General features: G+C 36.8%; 1 protein-coding gene across 1 annotated transcript in view; it reads left to right on the top strand.

Annotated features, from left to right (window-relative positions):
* The first annotated feature begins 314 nt into the window (after positions 1 to 314).
* OTC (ornithine transcarbamylase) overlaps positions 315 to 18171 on the top strand; it is a 62473-nt gene continuing 44616 nt past the window's right edge. Inside the window, exons 1-3 of the mRNA XM_080652331.1 lie at positions 315 to 555; positions 14626 to 14764; positions 16230 to 16311. Coding sequence (XP_080508457.1) covers positions 479 to 555; positions 14626 to 14764; positions 16230 to 16311 — 298 coding nt within the window. The 5' untranslated portion in view covers positions 315 to 478. The remainder of the gene's footprint in view (positions 556 to 14625; positions 14765 to 16229; positions 16312 to 18171) is intronic.

The following is an 18171-nucleotide window of genomic DNA, read 5'->3' as shown; positions in this document are numbered from 1 at the left end:
GATGATATCACTGGAAATATTGAGGGCTGTCATGTCTACCTCTGGGTTTTGGCACTGCCAATTCACATTTTTCTGAATGAGTTATTTATATGTGTCTTCACACCAGCTAGCACTGTAGTGCCGTGCATATATTACATGCTCAGTGAGTTCTTGTCAATTAATTTTGTATAAGTATGTGACAGCATAAGTATATTATAAAAACGAGAAGTCTGGGCACCAAAAGAGTCAGGATTTTTTTCTAAAAAAACAAACAACCCACCACACAGTGGTGGTGAAGCTTGGCTTAAAGTTCAAATACCCCTGAACTCTGCCCTGCAATATCTCTAAACAGAGGGATTTGATAAGGTAGTTGAAGGATAATATTACCTTTGCTCTCACTGCAATCAAAAGCATTCTTAGCTTTTGAGTGGACCCCACTGTCTACTTTGGTGAAGCATTTTCAGACGCATAGAATCGTCCTTCCTAGTAGCAAAAGAAGATGCTGTTTAATTTCAGGATCCTGTTGAACAATGCAGCTCTTAGAAATGGTCAGAGATTTGTGGTTCGAAATTTTAGGTAAGTGACAACGGCCAGAGATTTGAATCTGATTTAGGAACCATGTTGATAAATGGACTTCATTTATTCTGCAGAGGAGTGCAGTTCAAAAGGTCTCTTTTTGCAGTGTGTATTGCCAGGGTTGACCCTTAGAGACAGCTGTCTCTAATTCCAGTTGAGCTTTCATTGCTCAGTCCTCTGTAATCAGATTTCATCTTCTGTTGGGGGTGGGGGGACTAACTGTGGCAGATATAACAGACTAAATGTTCTTGACATCTTCTGTTTGTGTACATTCTAAATGAACAACTGGCTGAGGAAAATTAGAGGAACTAATTTACATAGGGCCTTCAGTTTGTATTTGGGTTTGCTTGAAAACAATAAATCAGTCTAGTACATGGGGATTAATCACTTCTTTAAAAGAACAGACTCCAAATTGCAACTAGATTAATATTTACAAAGCTGCTGTAAAGGAGCTTTATGTGTGATGAGGAGAATAATTCTTTTAAAAATAAAATCCAAGTTTGATATCTATTCCTGAAATTCTTGGTAGCATGTGCAAAGGAGGCTGTCTCCACTGGATTCATTATAAAAGCTACATCCAGCTTACAGCCATGGAGCACAAGGTGGAAAATGGTGGGGAAGGGTACAAGGGTGTTGAGCTAGCTGTGTAAGTAAGGTCATCAAATGTGGACTTGGTTGCCAGAAAGTTTCTAGAGTATCTATAACACGTTAACAATCAGACAGAATTTCCCCAGGGCCTCTTTACAACCTAAACCAACCTTAAAACAAATTTAATGACTTCTTAAAGGAGTAAGCGTCTAGTCTGAAGTTTCTTCCCACTGTTAGGAAGTGAGCCTGTGATAGTGGCCCTTGGCTTCCCTTCCCTGGGTCACCTCACAGTTCTGAGCTCTCTGGACTTCATCACTTCTTTGGTGAATATAAAACTCTCAGAAGATAGAATGTGATTGTAAATTATATTGTAAATTAAGTTCATAGTATTAGAACTAAGTGGGACCTCAGAGCCACAGAATAATGCCTTCTCTTAATATATAGATAAAGTAAATGAAGTCCAGAGAGATTATGGGGTTTATCAGTTAGTATCAGAATTATACCATATATACAAGAATCTGAAGGAAAGCTCAGGTTTTTGGGTCTCAAGAACTAGGTTCAAGGCCTGGCACCACCACTTGTTGGTTATATAAACTTGAGCAAGTGACTAAATGTTTCTGTGATGTCAATTCACTTATAAAATGGGAAAAAGAATATCTGTTCTGCTTCTACCACAGAGTAGTTCATTCATTTACTAAATATGTATTGAGCACTTACTTTGTGCAACAGGCAAGGTGCTAGAGATACAGTGGTAAATAAGGTAAATAAGATATTTCATTCCAGACACATGAAGTCATAATCTACTGATAACCAGTGAGAAAACTGTAAAATGATAAATGTCCATTATTTTATTATTCCATCTCACTGAGTTACATCACATAAAAATGTGATGAAATTTTATTCCACTCTTTTGAACAAAGAATCATCACTGATCTGAAGGCAATCAACTGAATGAATAACCAAAGTTTGGAACTTAAACGTATATTCTCCTTTGAAAAGTGCAGTAAGATTTTTAATGCCCTGGCCAGTTTTGCTCAGTGGATAGAGCATCAGCCCTCATACTGAAGGGTCCCAGGTTCGATTCCAGTCAAGGACAGGTACCTGGGTTGCAGGCTCAATCCCTGGCCCTGGCTGGGGTGTGTGCAGGAGGCAACTAATCAGTGTGTCTCTCTCACATTCATGTTGCTCTTTCTCTCTGTCTCTCCCCTTCCCTTCCACTCTTTCTAAAAATCAATGGAAAAATATCCTGAGGTGAGAATTTAAAAAAAAAATTAAAAATAAAAGGATGAAATATATTCATTAAAAATAATTACCACAGGTTACATTTTTGTAAAACCTCTTCAAAATATTTGGGCTTTTTGATATTTACTAATATTCTAAAATATTCCAACCCCCCCCTCACCCATCTCTCTTGGGAAAAGTGTAAAGTCCTTGTTATAAAACCTACCATGTGAGTTTACCACTAGAGAGTAATAGGAAATATGGAGTTAGGGTTTGGCAATGCCACAAAATAGAGACTGCACAGTTTTGAAGTGAGCTGCTATGTCACTATAGACATGACAAAATAATAGCTTAAGTGAGCTATTATTTATCCACACTGGCACCTGGATCAATCATTTTTAGTCAATTATTATTATTTTTTTTACAAAATCAATAGGATCAGATACCACGACTGCTGAAAACACCCAATCCATAGGCTTTTCATCTCAAAAACAAGGCTCTAGAGCCTGGCTGTGTTTGGATAATAGACAGTGTCCTATTAAGGAAACCACTTACATCGTTTAAAGAAACCACTAAAAAATCTCTCTATCAGAGAAGACAAATTTGTAAGTGCAGTTCAATTTTATCTCACAAATAGAAATATCTTCAGAGAATATTGAGCTAAGCCACCTGATTCTATAGAGGTTATGGATTGGAGCTGGAGGTGACTGGTTTTCAGGTATTTCATTCCAGACCTCTCTACGGGCTTACATAAATCATTATGTTCCTTTCATCCAACACTAATGCCCATCTATACACACATGGACACAGTTGAAGCAATTACAGTCCATTCATGTTTTTATGTAGAGGAGATAAAATAGTCCCCTTTAATTATTCACATTTTCTGTCATAACTAAAAATGAATGGCTATTTAAAAACATATTTCCTGACTTCAGAAAACTATAGGTATAAAGCATGAAACCAGGAATGGAATGAGATCATGTTTCTCTTAGTCAACAGTAGAATTTGGGTTTTATTTCTAGTTTTCTAGTTTTAATAATATAGTAATTTAACTAAGATAAAAGAAGTAGAGGCAACCATAGATTTTTCACAGTTTTGTATTTCCAGTCCTTTAATAGTAGGTCTGCAAAAAGCTAACCATCATCTCACTCTTTAATTTTCAGATGAGGAAAATATCACAACATTTTAGAATGCTGACAATCTAAGGTATTTTAGAAACCACCTAGTCACCAATTACCAATAGTAATTTATATCACAAGTGAGTACATGGCGACAGTAAGAAAGGTTTCAAGTAATTTTTTGTTAAATTATTATTGTTAATAATAAAGGAATTTAGAAATAATCCATGTTTTTCAAATTAGTAGGATCAGATTCAAGAGTTTTGTGAAAATAAAGTCACTCTTCTTTGCATATACTGTAATGTCTTCTAGAGATAGAAAGAAAGGGATAGAATTAAATTTAGACCACTGAGAATTCAATGACTCCAATATAGCCCATGGCAAATCTTCTCTTTATGAACTAACTTCATTAATATTGTGGAAGACAAAAACACAAAGGATTACTGACTTTTAGTACATTTTCTTAATTTTTTCAGATGAGAAATTGAGGTCAAAGTTGGGAAATTATCTTCCTAAGGTCATAGTTGAACTAGAACTAGAATTTAAATATTTAAAATCTCTGCTCTATTCATTCCACTGCTATGATTACTTTGATCCTTCTAAATTGATCAAGTTGGCCAATGTACTCTTGCATAACATCCTTTTTTTTTTAGGTATAGCCAGAAATATCTCAGTAACAGCAACAATAACAACAACAAAAACTAAATAAAATATGCCTTAATTTTTGTATCAATCTGTAATGTTAAAGTAATACCAAAATTTCAGCCATAGGGGCCATTGGTCCTCTCTTATGCTTCCAAAAGCTAGTCTTTATCTTAAAGTCTCCACAGTGATCAAAATATCATTTAACACTGAATTTTTTCCTACCCTGGCAAAATCTGTTTCTGACTGACCACATTTTACTTGAATGAAGCCCTTTTCCTTCCAACAAAATACAATTATACAGGGGAACACATCCAGGTCTTCCCCCATGTTTCAAACAATTTACCAGAATTGGAAAAATGTAGACTAGCAATAAAATGTTCATTCTTCCAATAAGAAAACACTCCTCCATTTTCTAGCTGGGAAGGTATTTGGTTAAAGCTAACACAAGGATCTATTACCTTGGCTTAACTTCTTACGCATTCAGTGATTTGGGGTTGAAAAATATCTATAATTATCTTTTCAAAGGATAAAATTAATGTAAGAAACTGTCTTGCCTTTTTCAAAATTCTGCCTGGCTGCGATGACAATGGCAGTTTTGATGGAAATCTGTACATGTTCCCATTGTTTTCTCCAATATTGCATCCTCCCTATTATGTATTGGCTTAAACATGCATGTGGTTTAGGTCTGGTTTACTAAGGAGACACATTTAAGTACAAGGACACCATATATTTTATGGGAACAATAAAATAGTGATTCCGGCCCTGGTCTGGGTGCTCCTGAACCAGACTAGGCTGCCTCCAACTTCAGCATGGAGTCTCTATGCCATTTAAGCCAGTGGTTTTAACTGGCTAATTCAAGTGTGTGTTTATCACCAGAAAGCAAGAACTGCTTGATGCGGAGTAGGAAAAAAGTGGCCTGTGGCAGAGGCATTTTAGCATGGTACAACTGTGGAGCTCTTCTACTTTTCTCTAATTTTTTAAGTAGCTTAGGAAAGAGGTGTGGCAGTCTCATTTTGGAGCCAAGGCAAGGGTGCTATGAGGAGATAGTAAACAGGATAGAAATTTAAACTTGAACCATTGTGTTTGCTTTCCTTCCAGTGATAAATTTTCCTGGTTAGCTCTTGATATCTATGAAAAACAGCTCTTTTCCCCAAGCAAACATTTCCTGCCCCACCTCTTAGATAGAATTGAGAAAGGTGGTAACTACTCTAATGATTGTTCAAATGTGTAAATAGTATGACCCCTTTTATCAGTTGAGGCGCAATGTAAAAAAAAAAAATTCCAGTTGACCACTGAAGCACTCACATGCCAGTATGATGCATCTACTTCTCCACCCCTTTTGTCTTCAAGAATCCTGGGGACTTATTCTGTCCAAAAGGGGTTAGAGGAGAGAGGGAACCAAATACCCATATAGTTCACTATCACAGTACTTTGGATTTGGCCCTCATGCTACCATAGATAAAAACTTGTTCCATCATGTCCTCTCATCAGTTTTCCAAGTTTTTGCACTTGACTCAGACTGTTCTGCTTGGGATACAAGGTTATAAATTTGTTTCACATTCTTATGTCTAACCATTATCCCCAGGACTACAAAAACTGTACTGGAGTTTTTTTTTTATATATATATATATTTTATTGATTTTCCACAGAGAGGAAGGAAGAGGGATAGAGAGTTAGAAACATCGATGAGAGAGAAACATCGATCAGCTGCCTCCTGCACACCTCCCACTGGGGATGTGCCTGCAACCAAGTTACGTGCCCTTGACCGGAATTGAACCTGGGACCCTTCAGTCCGTAGGCCGACGCTCTATCCACTGAGCCAAACCGGTTTTGGCTGTACTGGAGTTTTTGAGCCCTAGGGGATTTCAACTTTAGAAAATAAATTCTCTTTCAAGACTCTTAGGCCTAGGCCACAGCCCATATTTGCTCTTACCTCAACATTAATTCTGTTTGGGGGTATTGTTGTTCTTTTTTTGTCATCAGATCTTGGGTCAGGGCATTGAAAATCCGTCATGACAAATCTCTAAATTCATCCCAGTCATTTCAATAAGCATTGCATAAATATTAATGAATAAAACAGGCAGGATCCCTGATATCATGGATCATGTAATTCAATGGAAAGATAAAAAGTAAGCAATAAACAGAAGCATAAATATATATTAAAATTGTGAGCAGTGTTATGAACAAAATGAAGGCAAAGTGGAAACTACTTAGTACAGTCAGGGAAGGATTGTATAGGAGATGGTATTTAAGCCTCCAGCCTAAGAAAAAGAAAAAGCCAGTCTTGAGAACTCAGAGGACAGTGTTCTGGACAGAAGGAATGATATATAATAATCTTACAATGTGAAAGCATTAGGAGTGCAGACAGTCTTTCCTTTGCATGGTCCCAATATGCAGGAATTTCAATCACCACAGGTTAGTTATGTAAGTCCAGTCTTCCAAGCATACAGTTCAAATTTCAGTTGTCATGGTATATTAATTGTGAGTAGTTGCGTAAAAACTTCATTGTTAGCTCTTCAGTTCACAAATCACTATGTCCATAACAGATGTACATCATGATCAGTGAACAATCATATCCCTTCTTTTAAACTCTGTTGGTGAATGCTCACTGTGCATGTTGTTCAGTTCACATACAGACAATAGAAAACATAGTTGTGCTACCTTCTTTTCTCCCAGTGATAAACCCATGGGACATTTTATAAAAATGGATAAATGAAAGAGGGAATTGTCTGACAATGGTGAAAGTGCAGCAGGCATATACTAGTAAAAATAGCACTGGCAGTTAAATTTGAATCAAATGTTAATGTATTTATGAAAGAAATAGGTAACTGTGGGATTATTGACCCTGCTACTGTTTGAGAATCTTTACATATGTGCCAGAGGAACTCAGTGAAGACAAACTTATTGACATAAATGAGGAAAGCATTTGTGGCAAAAGGTATGAAGATCTTCCAGAGGAAGTGTCACCAGCACAACACTTCACATTAAAGGAATTCTCAGAGATATTTCACAATATTGAAAATACAAAGGATAAAATGTTGGAAGTTGATTCAAACTTAGAAGGGATGCGATAATTCACCAAAGCATAAAAAGTATGCTTGCTCAGTATCTTAAGTTATCTAATAACAATATGGCATACACTATTCAAACTACTCTTGACAGTTTTTACAAAGAAATAAAACACTATAATTCTCAATGTTCCTGTTTTAAATCACAGTGTACTAAATATATATCAGTTTTACTATCTTTTTAATTTTCCCATATATTTATACTGACAATAAGAAACTTTTAAATGTTTTGACAAAATTTTTAAAGTCACAAAATAATTGTGATTTTTTCCCATTGATTATTCAGATTTAATGGTTATTTACAGTCCCACACTAAAGTTTAAAGCCAGAACTGTCTGTATTTTTAAAAAAGCTTATCTGCTAACATTTATTGGAGGTACAATCCAGGGAAACAAAGTGAGGACAACATTATCAGTGACTGGAGTCACAAAAAAGGTATTCTTCTGATCACTTGTGGTCTAAGAAAAATAATTTGAAATACAGTTTCTGTTGCTATATAAATTTGAAAATGAAAGATCTGGACAAAAAGGAAGATTTAAGCAGGATGTTTGTGTCTTCTTTCTACTTTTAGGTTCAAATCTGTCAATGCAGAAATAAAAAGAGCAGCTTCTTATAATGTGATCTCAATAGCAGAACATTAACCTTAACACTAAACTGAACTCTAACCACACCTCTAATTTAGAAACTTCTTGAAGTGTGTAAGGACAAATTTGAGAAAAATCCCAATTTGTCTTCTGTTTGGGTAGTAAGAGCTGGAAGTTGGATGTTTTTTGAAGCAGTTAAAGTTGTTGTTGGACCTCCTCTTTCACCATTATTTTCTGATTTCCTTGCATGAAAAGTGGAGAAAATAGTTCCCTACAAAATTTTCATTTCTAATTCCTTTTTTTCTGTGATTCAACAACAATTCTAAGATCTATAATATTTTCTTAAATGAAACATGTAGTCCTGTTATTATTTATTTATTTTTATTTATTTATTTTTTTAATTTAATAAATCTTTATTGTTCAGATTATTACAATTGTTTCTCCTTTTTCCCCCCATAGCTCCCCTCCACCCGGTTCCCACCCCACCCTTTGCCCTTACCTCCCCCCACACTATCCTCATCCATAAGTACGATTTTTGTCCAGTCTCTTCCTGCACCCCCTATACCACTTTCCCCCTGAGAATTATCAGTCCACTCCCTTTCTATGCCCCTGATTCTATTATATTCACCAGATTATTCTGTTCCTTGGGTTTTCAATTCACTTGATTTTTAGGTTCACTTGTTGATAGATATGTATTTGTTGTTCATAATTTTTCTCTTCACTTTTTTCTTCTTCCTCTTCTTAAAGAATACCTTTCAGCATTTCATATAATACTGGTTTGGTGGTGATGAACTCCTTTAGCTTTTTCTTATCTGTGAAGCTCTTTATCTGCCCTTCAATTCTGAATGATAGCTTTGCTGGGTAGAGTAATCTTGGTTGTAGGTTCTTGTTGTTCATCACTTTGAATATTTCTTGCCACTCCCATCTGGCCTGCATAGTTTCTGTTGAGAAATCAGCTGACAATCGTATGGGTGCTCCCTTGTAGGTAACTAACTGTTTTTCTCTTGCTGCTTTTAATATTCTCTCTTTGTCTTTTGCTCTTGGCATTTTAATTATGATGTGTCTTGGTGTGGTCCTCTTTGGATTCCTTTTGTTTGGGGTTCTGTGTGCTTCCTGGACTTGTAAGTCTATTTCTTTCACCAGGTGGGGGAAGTTTTTGGTCATTATTTCTTCAAATAGGTTTTCAGTATCTTGCTCTCTCTCTTGTTCTGGCACCCCCATAATTCTGATGTTGGTACGCTTGAAGTTGTCCCAGAGGCTTCTTACACTATCTTCAACTTTTTGGATTCTTTTTTCTTTTTTTTTTTTGCTTTTCCAGTTGAGTGTTTTTTGCTTCTTTGTATTTCAAATCTTTGACTTGATTCTTGCGTTCCTCTAGTCTGCTGTTGGGTCTCTGTATAATATTTTTTATTTCAGTCAGTGTATGTTTAATTTCTAGTTGGTCCTTTTTCATATCTTCGAGGGTCTCATTATATTTATTGGCCTTTTCTAGGATATTCTTGAAAAGCCTTATAACCGTGGTTTTGAATTCTATAGCCAGTTGTTTGTTTTCCTCCATTTCTTTCGTTTGTGATCTGTTTCTTCATCTCCCCATTTTTCACTGCTTCCCTGAGTTGGTAGGGTGGCTTTGTGTGCTAGGTTTCCTATATGGCCCAGTGGGTCGGCCTCCCCAGTTAACCTGAGGTGGACACTCTTGGTGCACCCCTTTGTGGACTGTGTGTACAGCCTTGTTGTAGTTAAGTCTTGATTGTTGGTATCACTGGGAGGAATTGACCTGCAGGCCAGTTGACTGTGAGAATCAGCTGTGTCTACGCTGGGAGATTTTTGGTGCTGGAGACAGCCTTATAGGATTAGCCTTGCCAGATTGCAAAAGCCTCTGTGCTCAGCTTGAAAGGGTCAGAGTCTCAGGGCGGGGCAGACAGTCTTGGCTTCCCGTCAGCCCTGCCCTTGCGCACGCGCGTGAGTCTCCAGACCTGTGCTTTCTGCAGTTCCCGAGTTTCCGCCTGACAGTCCAGATTTCCCCCGTAAGAGCGTGGGTCCCCAGGGGCTCGCCTGGAAATGTGGTTCAGTGCAGTCGGAACTGGGGTTCAGTGCAGTCAGGAGCTTCCCACTCCCTTCCGCTAGGGAAAGCCTGTGGTAACCTCCTCAGTCAGTCTTTGTGCGCACTCGTGCCTTCAGACCCCTGCCGCCTCGGCTGCCCTGAGTCTCCAAGTCTCTGTGTGCCTTTCTCTCTACCTGACAGTCCAAACTCCCCCTGTATGAGCCTGGGCCCACAGGGTTTCACCCGGAACTGAGGTTCAGTGCAGTCGGAACTGGGGTTCAGTGCAGTTGGGGGCTTCTTTCCCCCTCCCGCCAGAGAAAGCCAGCCAGGCACTCCGCCACCCTTCCTCTCTACGTGCGCGTCTCCGTACCTCAGCCCTTTGCCGCTCCTTCTCCGTGAGCTTTCCTCTTTCCTTCTAGTTGTAGAATTTCCACTCAGCCAGCTTTCCTGTGGTTCTGGATGGTGTCCGTTCTGTCTTTTAGTTGTAGTTTTGAAATTGTTGTGCGGGGCAGCAGTTTAGGTGCTTACCTATGCTGCCATCTTGGTTTCTCTCCATGTCCTAGTCCTGTTATTATTTAGAAGAAAGTAGATACCACAAAACCCTAAAGGGGTTGAGATTAGGGTAGGATATTGAATCCCTTAAGTGTAGCAGTTTGGAGACATAGCTTTGTGGGCTCCAAAATAAACAGGAGTTGCCATGCCCTCCTTGTGCCACACCTACTCAAATCTTCTTTTTATAAAAAATATATTTTTATTGATTTCAGAGAGGAAGGAAGAGGGAGAGAGAGATAGAAACATCCATGATGAGAGAGAATCATGGATTGGCTGCCTGTATTTAGTTATGCAAGTCCCCCACTGGGGATCGAGCCCACAACCCAGGCATGTGCCCTTGACTGGAATCGAACCTGGGACCTTTCAGTTTGCAGGCCGACGCTCTATCCACTGAGCCAAACCGGCTAGGGCTCAAAACTCCTTTTTGAGTAAATTTTCTTTCTCCTAAACTCTAAGGGCCCACACAAGTCTTGCAACCAGGGGAGCAATGGGCAGCAGCAGCTCATCCCAGGCTAACACCCTGAACCCCTTTTCTCTGACTTCCCAGTGAGCTGACTGCAGCTGCGCCTAGGCTTACTTCTTTCCCATTGCATTTCAGCCAGCCCCACTTAGGCTCTCCCCTGTTGCTTCTGTCCCCAGCTTCACTGTCCCCAGCTTTAATAAATGTACTCTCAAAAATCACCTGGACATATGTTGTGAAATATTTCCTGCATGAAGTAAAAATAAAAAATATTCAGGAGTTTATTACTTGAGCTCTAGGCAAAAAATAAGGCCTCAAAATTAGCTCATGGGTTGTTTTTCCTATTGTTGATAGATCTGAGCTCAACAGCTATAGTGATATTTTCCAAATTCCTTGAATCTTGGGGTTTTCCAGCAAAGTTTTTCCCCCTTTTAAAATAATATTGGAAGAAGTGTCAAGCCAAGGAATATTAATGTATTATTGTAAGACACAGAGTAAAAAGAGTTTATCTTCTGTGACTTTATGTTGCTTGGGCCTTATTCCAGAAGAAAAAAATATTTTCAAAACTGCCCTAAATGTTAAACCTGTTTACAGCTCCTCAGAAAACAAATACAATTGACCCTGAAAAAAGCATAAATATCAGTTAAATGGTTTACTTCTGAACAATATCAGTAATTGCATATTATATGTATTACTTAATATTATCACTAATTGATATAATCAGAACCAAGCATATAATCAAAATACATATGCAAAAACCCAAAATTTCCTGCCTAATGACATGTTTTTAAAGTTATCAAATTGCTGACTACTATTGTCCAGATCTTGAACATAGTTTTGTAAGCTTTTTACTAGGGTTCCAGTATAAGGAAGAAAATGAAAGTCTATTCTAGAAACTTTATTTTTCGCTTGGTTATTCATAATTTCTAATGGTATACAGTACTAATTATTGTTAATTAGAGATAACACTGGGAATACTGAAAGAATAAATGCTGTCCATTTTATATACTGATCATCTTAAATAACAAATTGCTAGCCAGCAAAATATTTTTTATATTAATAATTTATTTTTTAAATATTGGGTTCTTCTTAGTCTAAATTTTTAATTTATTTTTCTTTATGTTTTGTTATATGCATAATCTATTAGGATACTAACACATATATTATAAATAAACTAATACATATTGTAGATCCATTTAAAATATTTTAATATTAGGGATCTGTAATAAAAAATCAAGGATTGCTACATTAAAGAAATTTCTAGTTGAAGAATATATGAATCACATATTTTAAAAGTTGACTAAAAAGGTACATCTTTGAAATAGGAATGTTAACCAAAATTTTGATTCACATATAAGTGGAAAACACTACTTTCTATTGGAGTTGAATATGTCATTAGTATCTTCTATTAAGTCAATCAATCAACGATTTAGCCAACTAACTCACAAATCATCATTATGGATGTTCCTTTCTTTAATAACTAGAAGCTTTGAAGTGCTTAATCTCACAAAAAGTCAACTGAAAAAAGTCTACTCACCTACTTAACACTAAATGAACGAATTAAATTAAGTCTGCCAGAAAATTGAATGTTTAGTGAAATATTCATTTGTCTAAGTTATATGACATCATGTAGTAGAAACAACAAATTGAGTGAATTTATGATTTTCCTATCTATCACCATCAATGAAAAAAGACATACATAAATCCCACCATAGTATTTACTCTTTATCTCAAGTAGCCCCAGGTTTCTTCTTAGGCTGGAATTTAAGCACGATAATTTTGTCACAGTTGTTCTACTCCTAATAAAATTAATGTTTAATACATGTGGTAAACCACATTTTGCCCTTGGTTACTCATAATTTCTAATGGTATATAATAGTAATTATTGTTGATTAGGGATAACACTGGGGATACTGAAAGAATAAATGCTGTCCATTTTATATACTGATCATCTCAAATAAAAAATTGTCATCAAAATGTAACAGAATATTAAAATAGTACTCTTTCTGTCTCAGTTTCTGGCAGACAATTACAATTAGTACACCTCAGGCCCATACCTGGGAAACATAAAGTAAGAGGGACTGATGACTAGCTGTTTTTATGGCAGAGCAAGAGAGGAGTCTATTCTGGGATGGACCTGACTCTTGTAAGAGCAAAGAATATGAAGGGCTTCCCATGAACCAATATGGAATGAGAAAGAGACCTATCATGATATTGTTTCACATCACAATCAAGAGACCTGCTCAAGGGGTGTGGAAATGTCAGCAAAAAGAGTCTGGAGGTGGTCTCTTGGATGACAGAAGAGATGTAATTGTCTGCCATTAAGAACAGCTGTGAGAAATTCCCAGTGATGAGAGAGTTCCCCAAAGGACCCTGTAAAGCGCCCAATGAGAGAAAAAGTCAGCCTCAAGCACATATACCAATGCTAGATTGCTAGAACACAACCAGAGTTTGCCTCACCCTTAACTCCTCACCTTCCCTTGGCTTTACATGAATAAACTGAAGGCAGGGAATCAGAGGAAACAGCTTATGGTCCCTCTTCCACCTATAGAGGAGGCCAGCTTGAATTAGGCATGAGCTGGAAGGCAAAAGGTATTAACCTGTAGTACATTTCTTAAAGTTAAAAAAATCATTTTATTATTATACATCATTTTACTGAGACACTTTGAGAGAATAAAGCAAGTAGATGACTCCCCCTCCCCCACAAAAAAAAGTTACTGCAAAAGTCACAGGATCCGTTGTATTTGACCAGGGACAAGTAAAAAGAACAAATCTCTAACAATAGATTCATTCAAAGGGCAGTAGGGAAAAAAAGAATGACATTGTTTTCTGTTGAATGTACTAGTATACTAAAAATTCTGATTGTAGAATCTAATGATTTTAAAAATAATAGCTAAAATTTATCAAATGCTTATTATATGCCAGACATTGTATGATTTCCATGTATTAAATCATTTCACCCTATAAGGGAGAGATTAAGTAACTTGCCCAAAGTTGCACAACTAGTAAGTGGCAAAGCCACTCGTGTGGCTATTTGCAATATAAGCCATTCAGAGAAAGACAAGTATCCCATGATCTCACTCATATATGGAATCTAATGAACAACATAAACTGTTGAACAAAATAGGTCCAGAGACATAAAGCATGCAATAGACTGACAGATCTCAGTGGGAAGGTGGAGGTGGGAGGTGGATGGGGAGCAATTAACCAAAGAACTTGTATGCATAACCCATAGACACAAATACTGTGGTGAAGGCCTGAGGGGAGTGAGATCTAGAAGGGATTAATGGGGTGGGGGGGAAGGGGACATCTGTAATACTTTCAACAATAAAGATAAATTTAAAAAAACTACAAAAAAAAACAGCTTTATCAATGCCAAAACAGAATTCAATTTCTTTCTTCAAATTCTTTTCTCTCAACAATCAAAATACAGAGTATCTAAAATGCCAACCACAGCCATATCAACTTCAATGCATTAGCACTTTGCAGAGACACATGAGGTTACATGTGATTTACTATTTTGTTTCAATAATAAAACAATGAGTCACTACAGGACACGTGTTTTTTTTTTTCATATATATATATATATATATATATATATATATATATATACACACACATACACACACACACACACACACACACACACTGAGTGGCCAGATTATTATGATCTCTGAACGCATAATAATCTGGCCTCTCTCTCTCTCTCTCTCTCTCTCTCTCTCTCTTTCTCTCTCTCTCTCTCTCTCTCTCTCTCTATATATATATATATATTTTTTTTTTTCTTTTGTAGATGTGGACAACCATTACAAAATAAAGTACAGCTGAAGGGTCGTGACCTTCTCACTCTAAAGAACTTTACAGGAGAAGAAATTAAGTATATGCTATGGCTATCAGCGGATCTGAAGTTTAGGATAAAACAGAAAGGAGAGGTATGTAGCATTTTTATCTTACCTTCCATTGCTACCTATCAGATTTTGTAAAAACAGCCTTACAAAGAAAGAGGGAAAGGAAAACACATTAAAATTCCTAAACAGTAGCAAGTAATGAAACCACACAGTCAAGGTAATTGATTACTGAGTGTACAGGCGCATAAAAGGCATAAAAATCAGTTATTCAATGACAAGTCATTGCACTTCTTTCATGTGGAATGTTGAAATCCATTATTAACTGGATCACAACCTAAAGAATCATTCTTCAGAAAGATTTTATTTTCATGCCTCCTTTCTTTTCTCTGTGTTTTCTATCAAGTTAAAAATAAGGATGATATATTATTTTTCTAGCCAAAAATTTCAATTGCGAATGCATATCAGATATATGATCATTAGGATGTCAAAAATTTACAGTTGATGTGACAATGCTTTAAAATTTTAGATTGGCAAAGAAACAAATGTTTACCAAGTAGGGGGAAAATGAGATATGGTGCTTAGCTGTAATCATTATTCTGCATTTTGAGCAATTTATGTTTGCACATGCTTAATTAATGCAGTAGCTTCATTTAGACTGCTTAATTGTGAAAGCATTTTCGTATTCCAAATTTGGGTAAAAGCTTTTATAAAGAGGTGGTTTCAGGTTGAAAAAGTTTTACACAACCCTGATTTTCTTATCTAGTTCACTAGCTCTACAAGTTCCTTAAAAACAAACTGAAAACAGAGTGACTCCAACTGTTATGGGATGCTATTCCTATGGAAGATCTGAAATAAGGAGAACCGTCCCTCCCCCCTCCCGCCCCAATCCTAGGCCTTTGTTCTTTACATTGTGTGTGAGGATGTTTAGCTGGCAGGAATCTATTTGTTCCAGAGCTCATCCTATCGGGAAAGTCCATCTATAGAAGAGGAAGGAGGAAGAGCCCCACCCCACACCAAACTCTCCAAATTGTTTCCACAGGACTTTCAGAAACAAAGCCCTTGCACTCCCACAAGGATGCGTAATGAGTGTAGCAGACAGTCTGAGGCTTCACCTTTAGGAGTCTTACTGCTCCATGTTGTAACAGGGTAACATGTTCCTAGCTGAGAAAACATTTCCAAACCAAGCATCTTCAAGGTCATTGAACACTGATGGGGATTTCCATGGATTTAAGTAAGAAGATGGCCCCAAGGTGAAATACTAACATACTTTGAAACAAGTATTCAGATTGAACCCAAAACAAATAATAATACTTTGTAATTATGTCAGTAATCTTTAGGAGTTCCTATTCCCTTCACCCATTTGTATAGAAAAGGCAAAAAACCCATTTTAAATTCACTTTTTAAATAACATTTTGAATACTTATTTGGAAGTAGTGATTGATTGTTCTACATTTTTGACAATGTAAATAATAAGTTTTGAAATATAATCCTTGATATTGGATATAAATATATTTTTCATCTTAATTATATTCTTGTCCTTGATTTTCAGTATTTGCCTTTATTACAAGGGAAGTCTTTAGGCATGATTTTTGAAAAAAGAAGTACTCGAACAAGATTGTCCACAGAAACAGGTGAGTCCACCAACAAACTCACCCTTCTGTTGAAGAAGGGGCCAGAGAGTGAGGACCTGGGAGGAAGGAGTAGCTCAGGGTGGAGAGGGGGATCTGTTTTCTCTTTGGCAACCATAAAGGGGAAATACTGTCTCTGGGAGTATCAGTGCAAGCCTCTAAATGCCCTTTCCAATTATCATAGAAGCTTTATGCAGAAAGATTGGCTTCATCTATAAGAATTCAATGAGTACTTGAGTAGAAGTCCCAAATAGAAGCACTTTGTGTTAAGTACAAAATGTAAGTGGACACAAATTCTCATTCTTCAAACTCATGTGGTCAAGAAATGTGTATTTTTATAATATATAAAGAACTTTTTCTTATTTGTTTCAATTTTGCTAGATGGTGGAAACCTAATGTCTGCAACATTACACAATCCTCAGGCATTTCAGGGTTTGTTTTGTCAATTTAGTGTCTCCTATACCTTATATTACAGCCATGGTTAAGTCCTAGAGAGTATGAGAATGTCAAGACATCTAGAACTATGGATATTTGGTCATTGGCCATCAAGACTCATCATCAAAGACGCATGCTGAAGTCCTGTGTATTCGCATTGGACCTTGGTTGTCTCCCATTCACTATGGAGTTTGCTTCACTCTGATCACAAGACCTGAAATATATCTTAGTTTGGCTCTCTCAACCTCTTGGCAGCTCTCTACGCTACACTGGGCACAGAGATACTGCAAGGCTATCTCTACTCTATTGTTCCTTCCTCATGCTGGGTGCCAGGGAGTTCTATAACATTTGTTGCCTCCTAGAGCTCTGTCTTAAAAGCATGACACAGGTGTCTCTGCTCTGGGGTTCCCCAAATTATTGTGAAATGTCCATCATGCTCCCCAACCTGAAGTACTTGGCCTGGGGAATAGACAGAAGTTCACAGTTTCAAATACCCATCAATCTCTATTTCTGTTGCTTCTCTCTCACTCCTCCTGTTCCCCTTCCAGTTCCAAATATTGAGGGCCCAGTGATAAAGTAGGAAAAATAACTCCCTCTGATTTTCCATGTATTCTTTCAAATCTATTGTTTGTAGCTGGAATCTAAGGCTGTCAAAAAAGTTATTTTTTCTCAAATGATTATCTCTGTTCTAAGTTTCAAAAAATCTATTTTGAAAGTTATAAGCTTCACATTAGCTCTTTTCTTTCTCTTTGCATTTCTGTTATATCAGACTTCCCTTGAATCAATAATATGACTACCCAAATGGGCAAATGGATAGGATCAGGAAGGAGGTACACATTGGTTGATTCTTCAAATACCTTATCCCACTTACAAGCCTCAGAGCTTTCTAGAACTTAGAAGCAAACATCTACTTCATGCCACTCTTGTCTTGTAATGATCAGTAATGAAGTTATCAAATACATAACAAAATAAAGTTTAGAAGGATTAAGTGACTTCCTAAGTTCACTCAATTAATACAAATCACAACAGGATTCAGATGCCGAGTTCACTGTTCTTATTAATGCAGTTGAATTGTCTCCTGAAAGAAGGAAGGAGGAGGAGGGGAAACATATAAGGTACCACTTAATCTTTAAAGTCATAGAAAGAAAACATGAAAATATTTTGCTCTTTAAAGCTGGCACCAGTTAGTAATTCTCAAATTCTGCTACCTTTCAACACTGGTCTTCCATGAGTTAGACAGAATTTTATCATTTTTTATCATTGGTACAGGAGTGTTCTTTTTTGAAGTTATAAAAATAATTAATACATAAAAGTTTCTCAATTTTAAGTTTTTTAAAGCTAATTCTTCTTAGTTGATGATGTTTTCTGCCATTTTTCTCTGTTCAAATGTTATTTTTAATATCAAATATCCCTGAATAAGAGATAATT

The sequence above is a fragment of the Plecotus auritus genome, assembly GCF_963455305.1.
Source record: "Plecotus auritus genome assembly, chromosome: X".
Classification (NCBI taxonomy): Eukaryota; Metazoa; Chordata; class Mammalia; order Chiroptera; family Vespertilionidae; genus Plecotus; species Plecotus auritus.
This window is presented reverse-complemented; position numbering and strand designations above follow the sequence as displayed.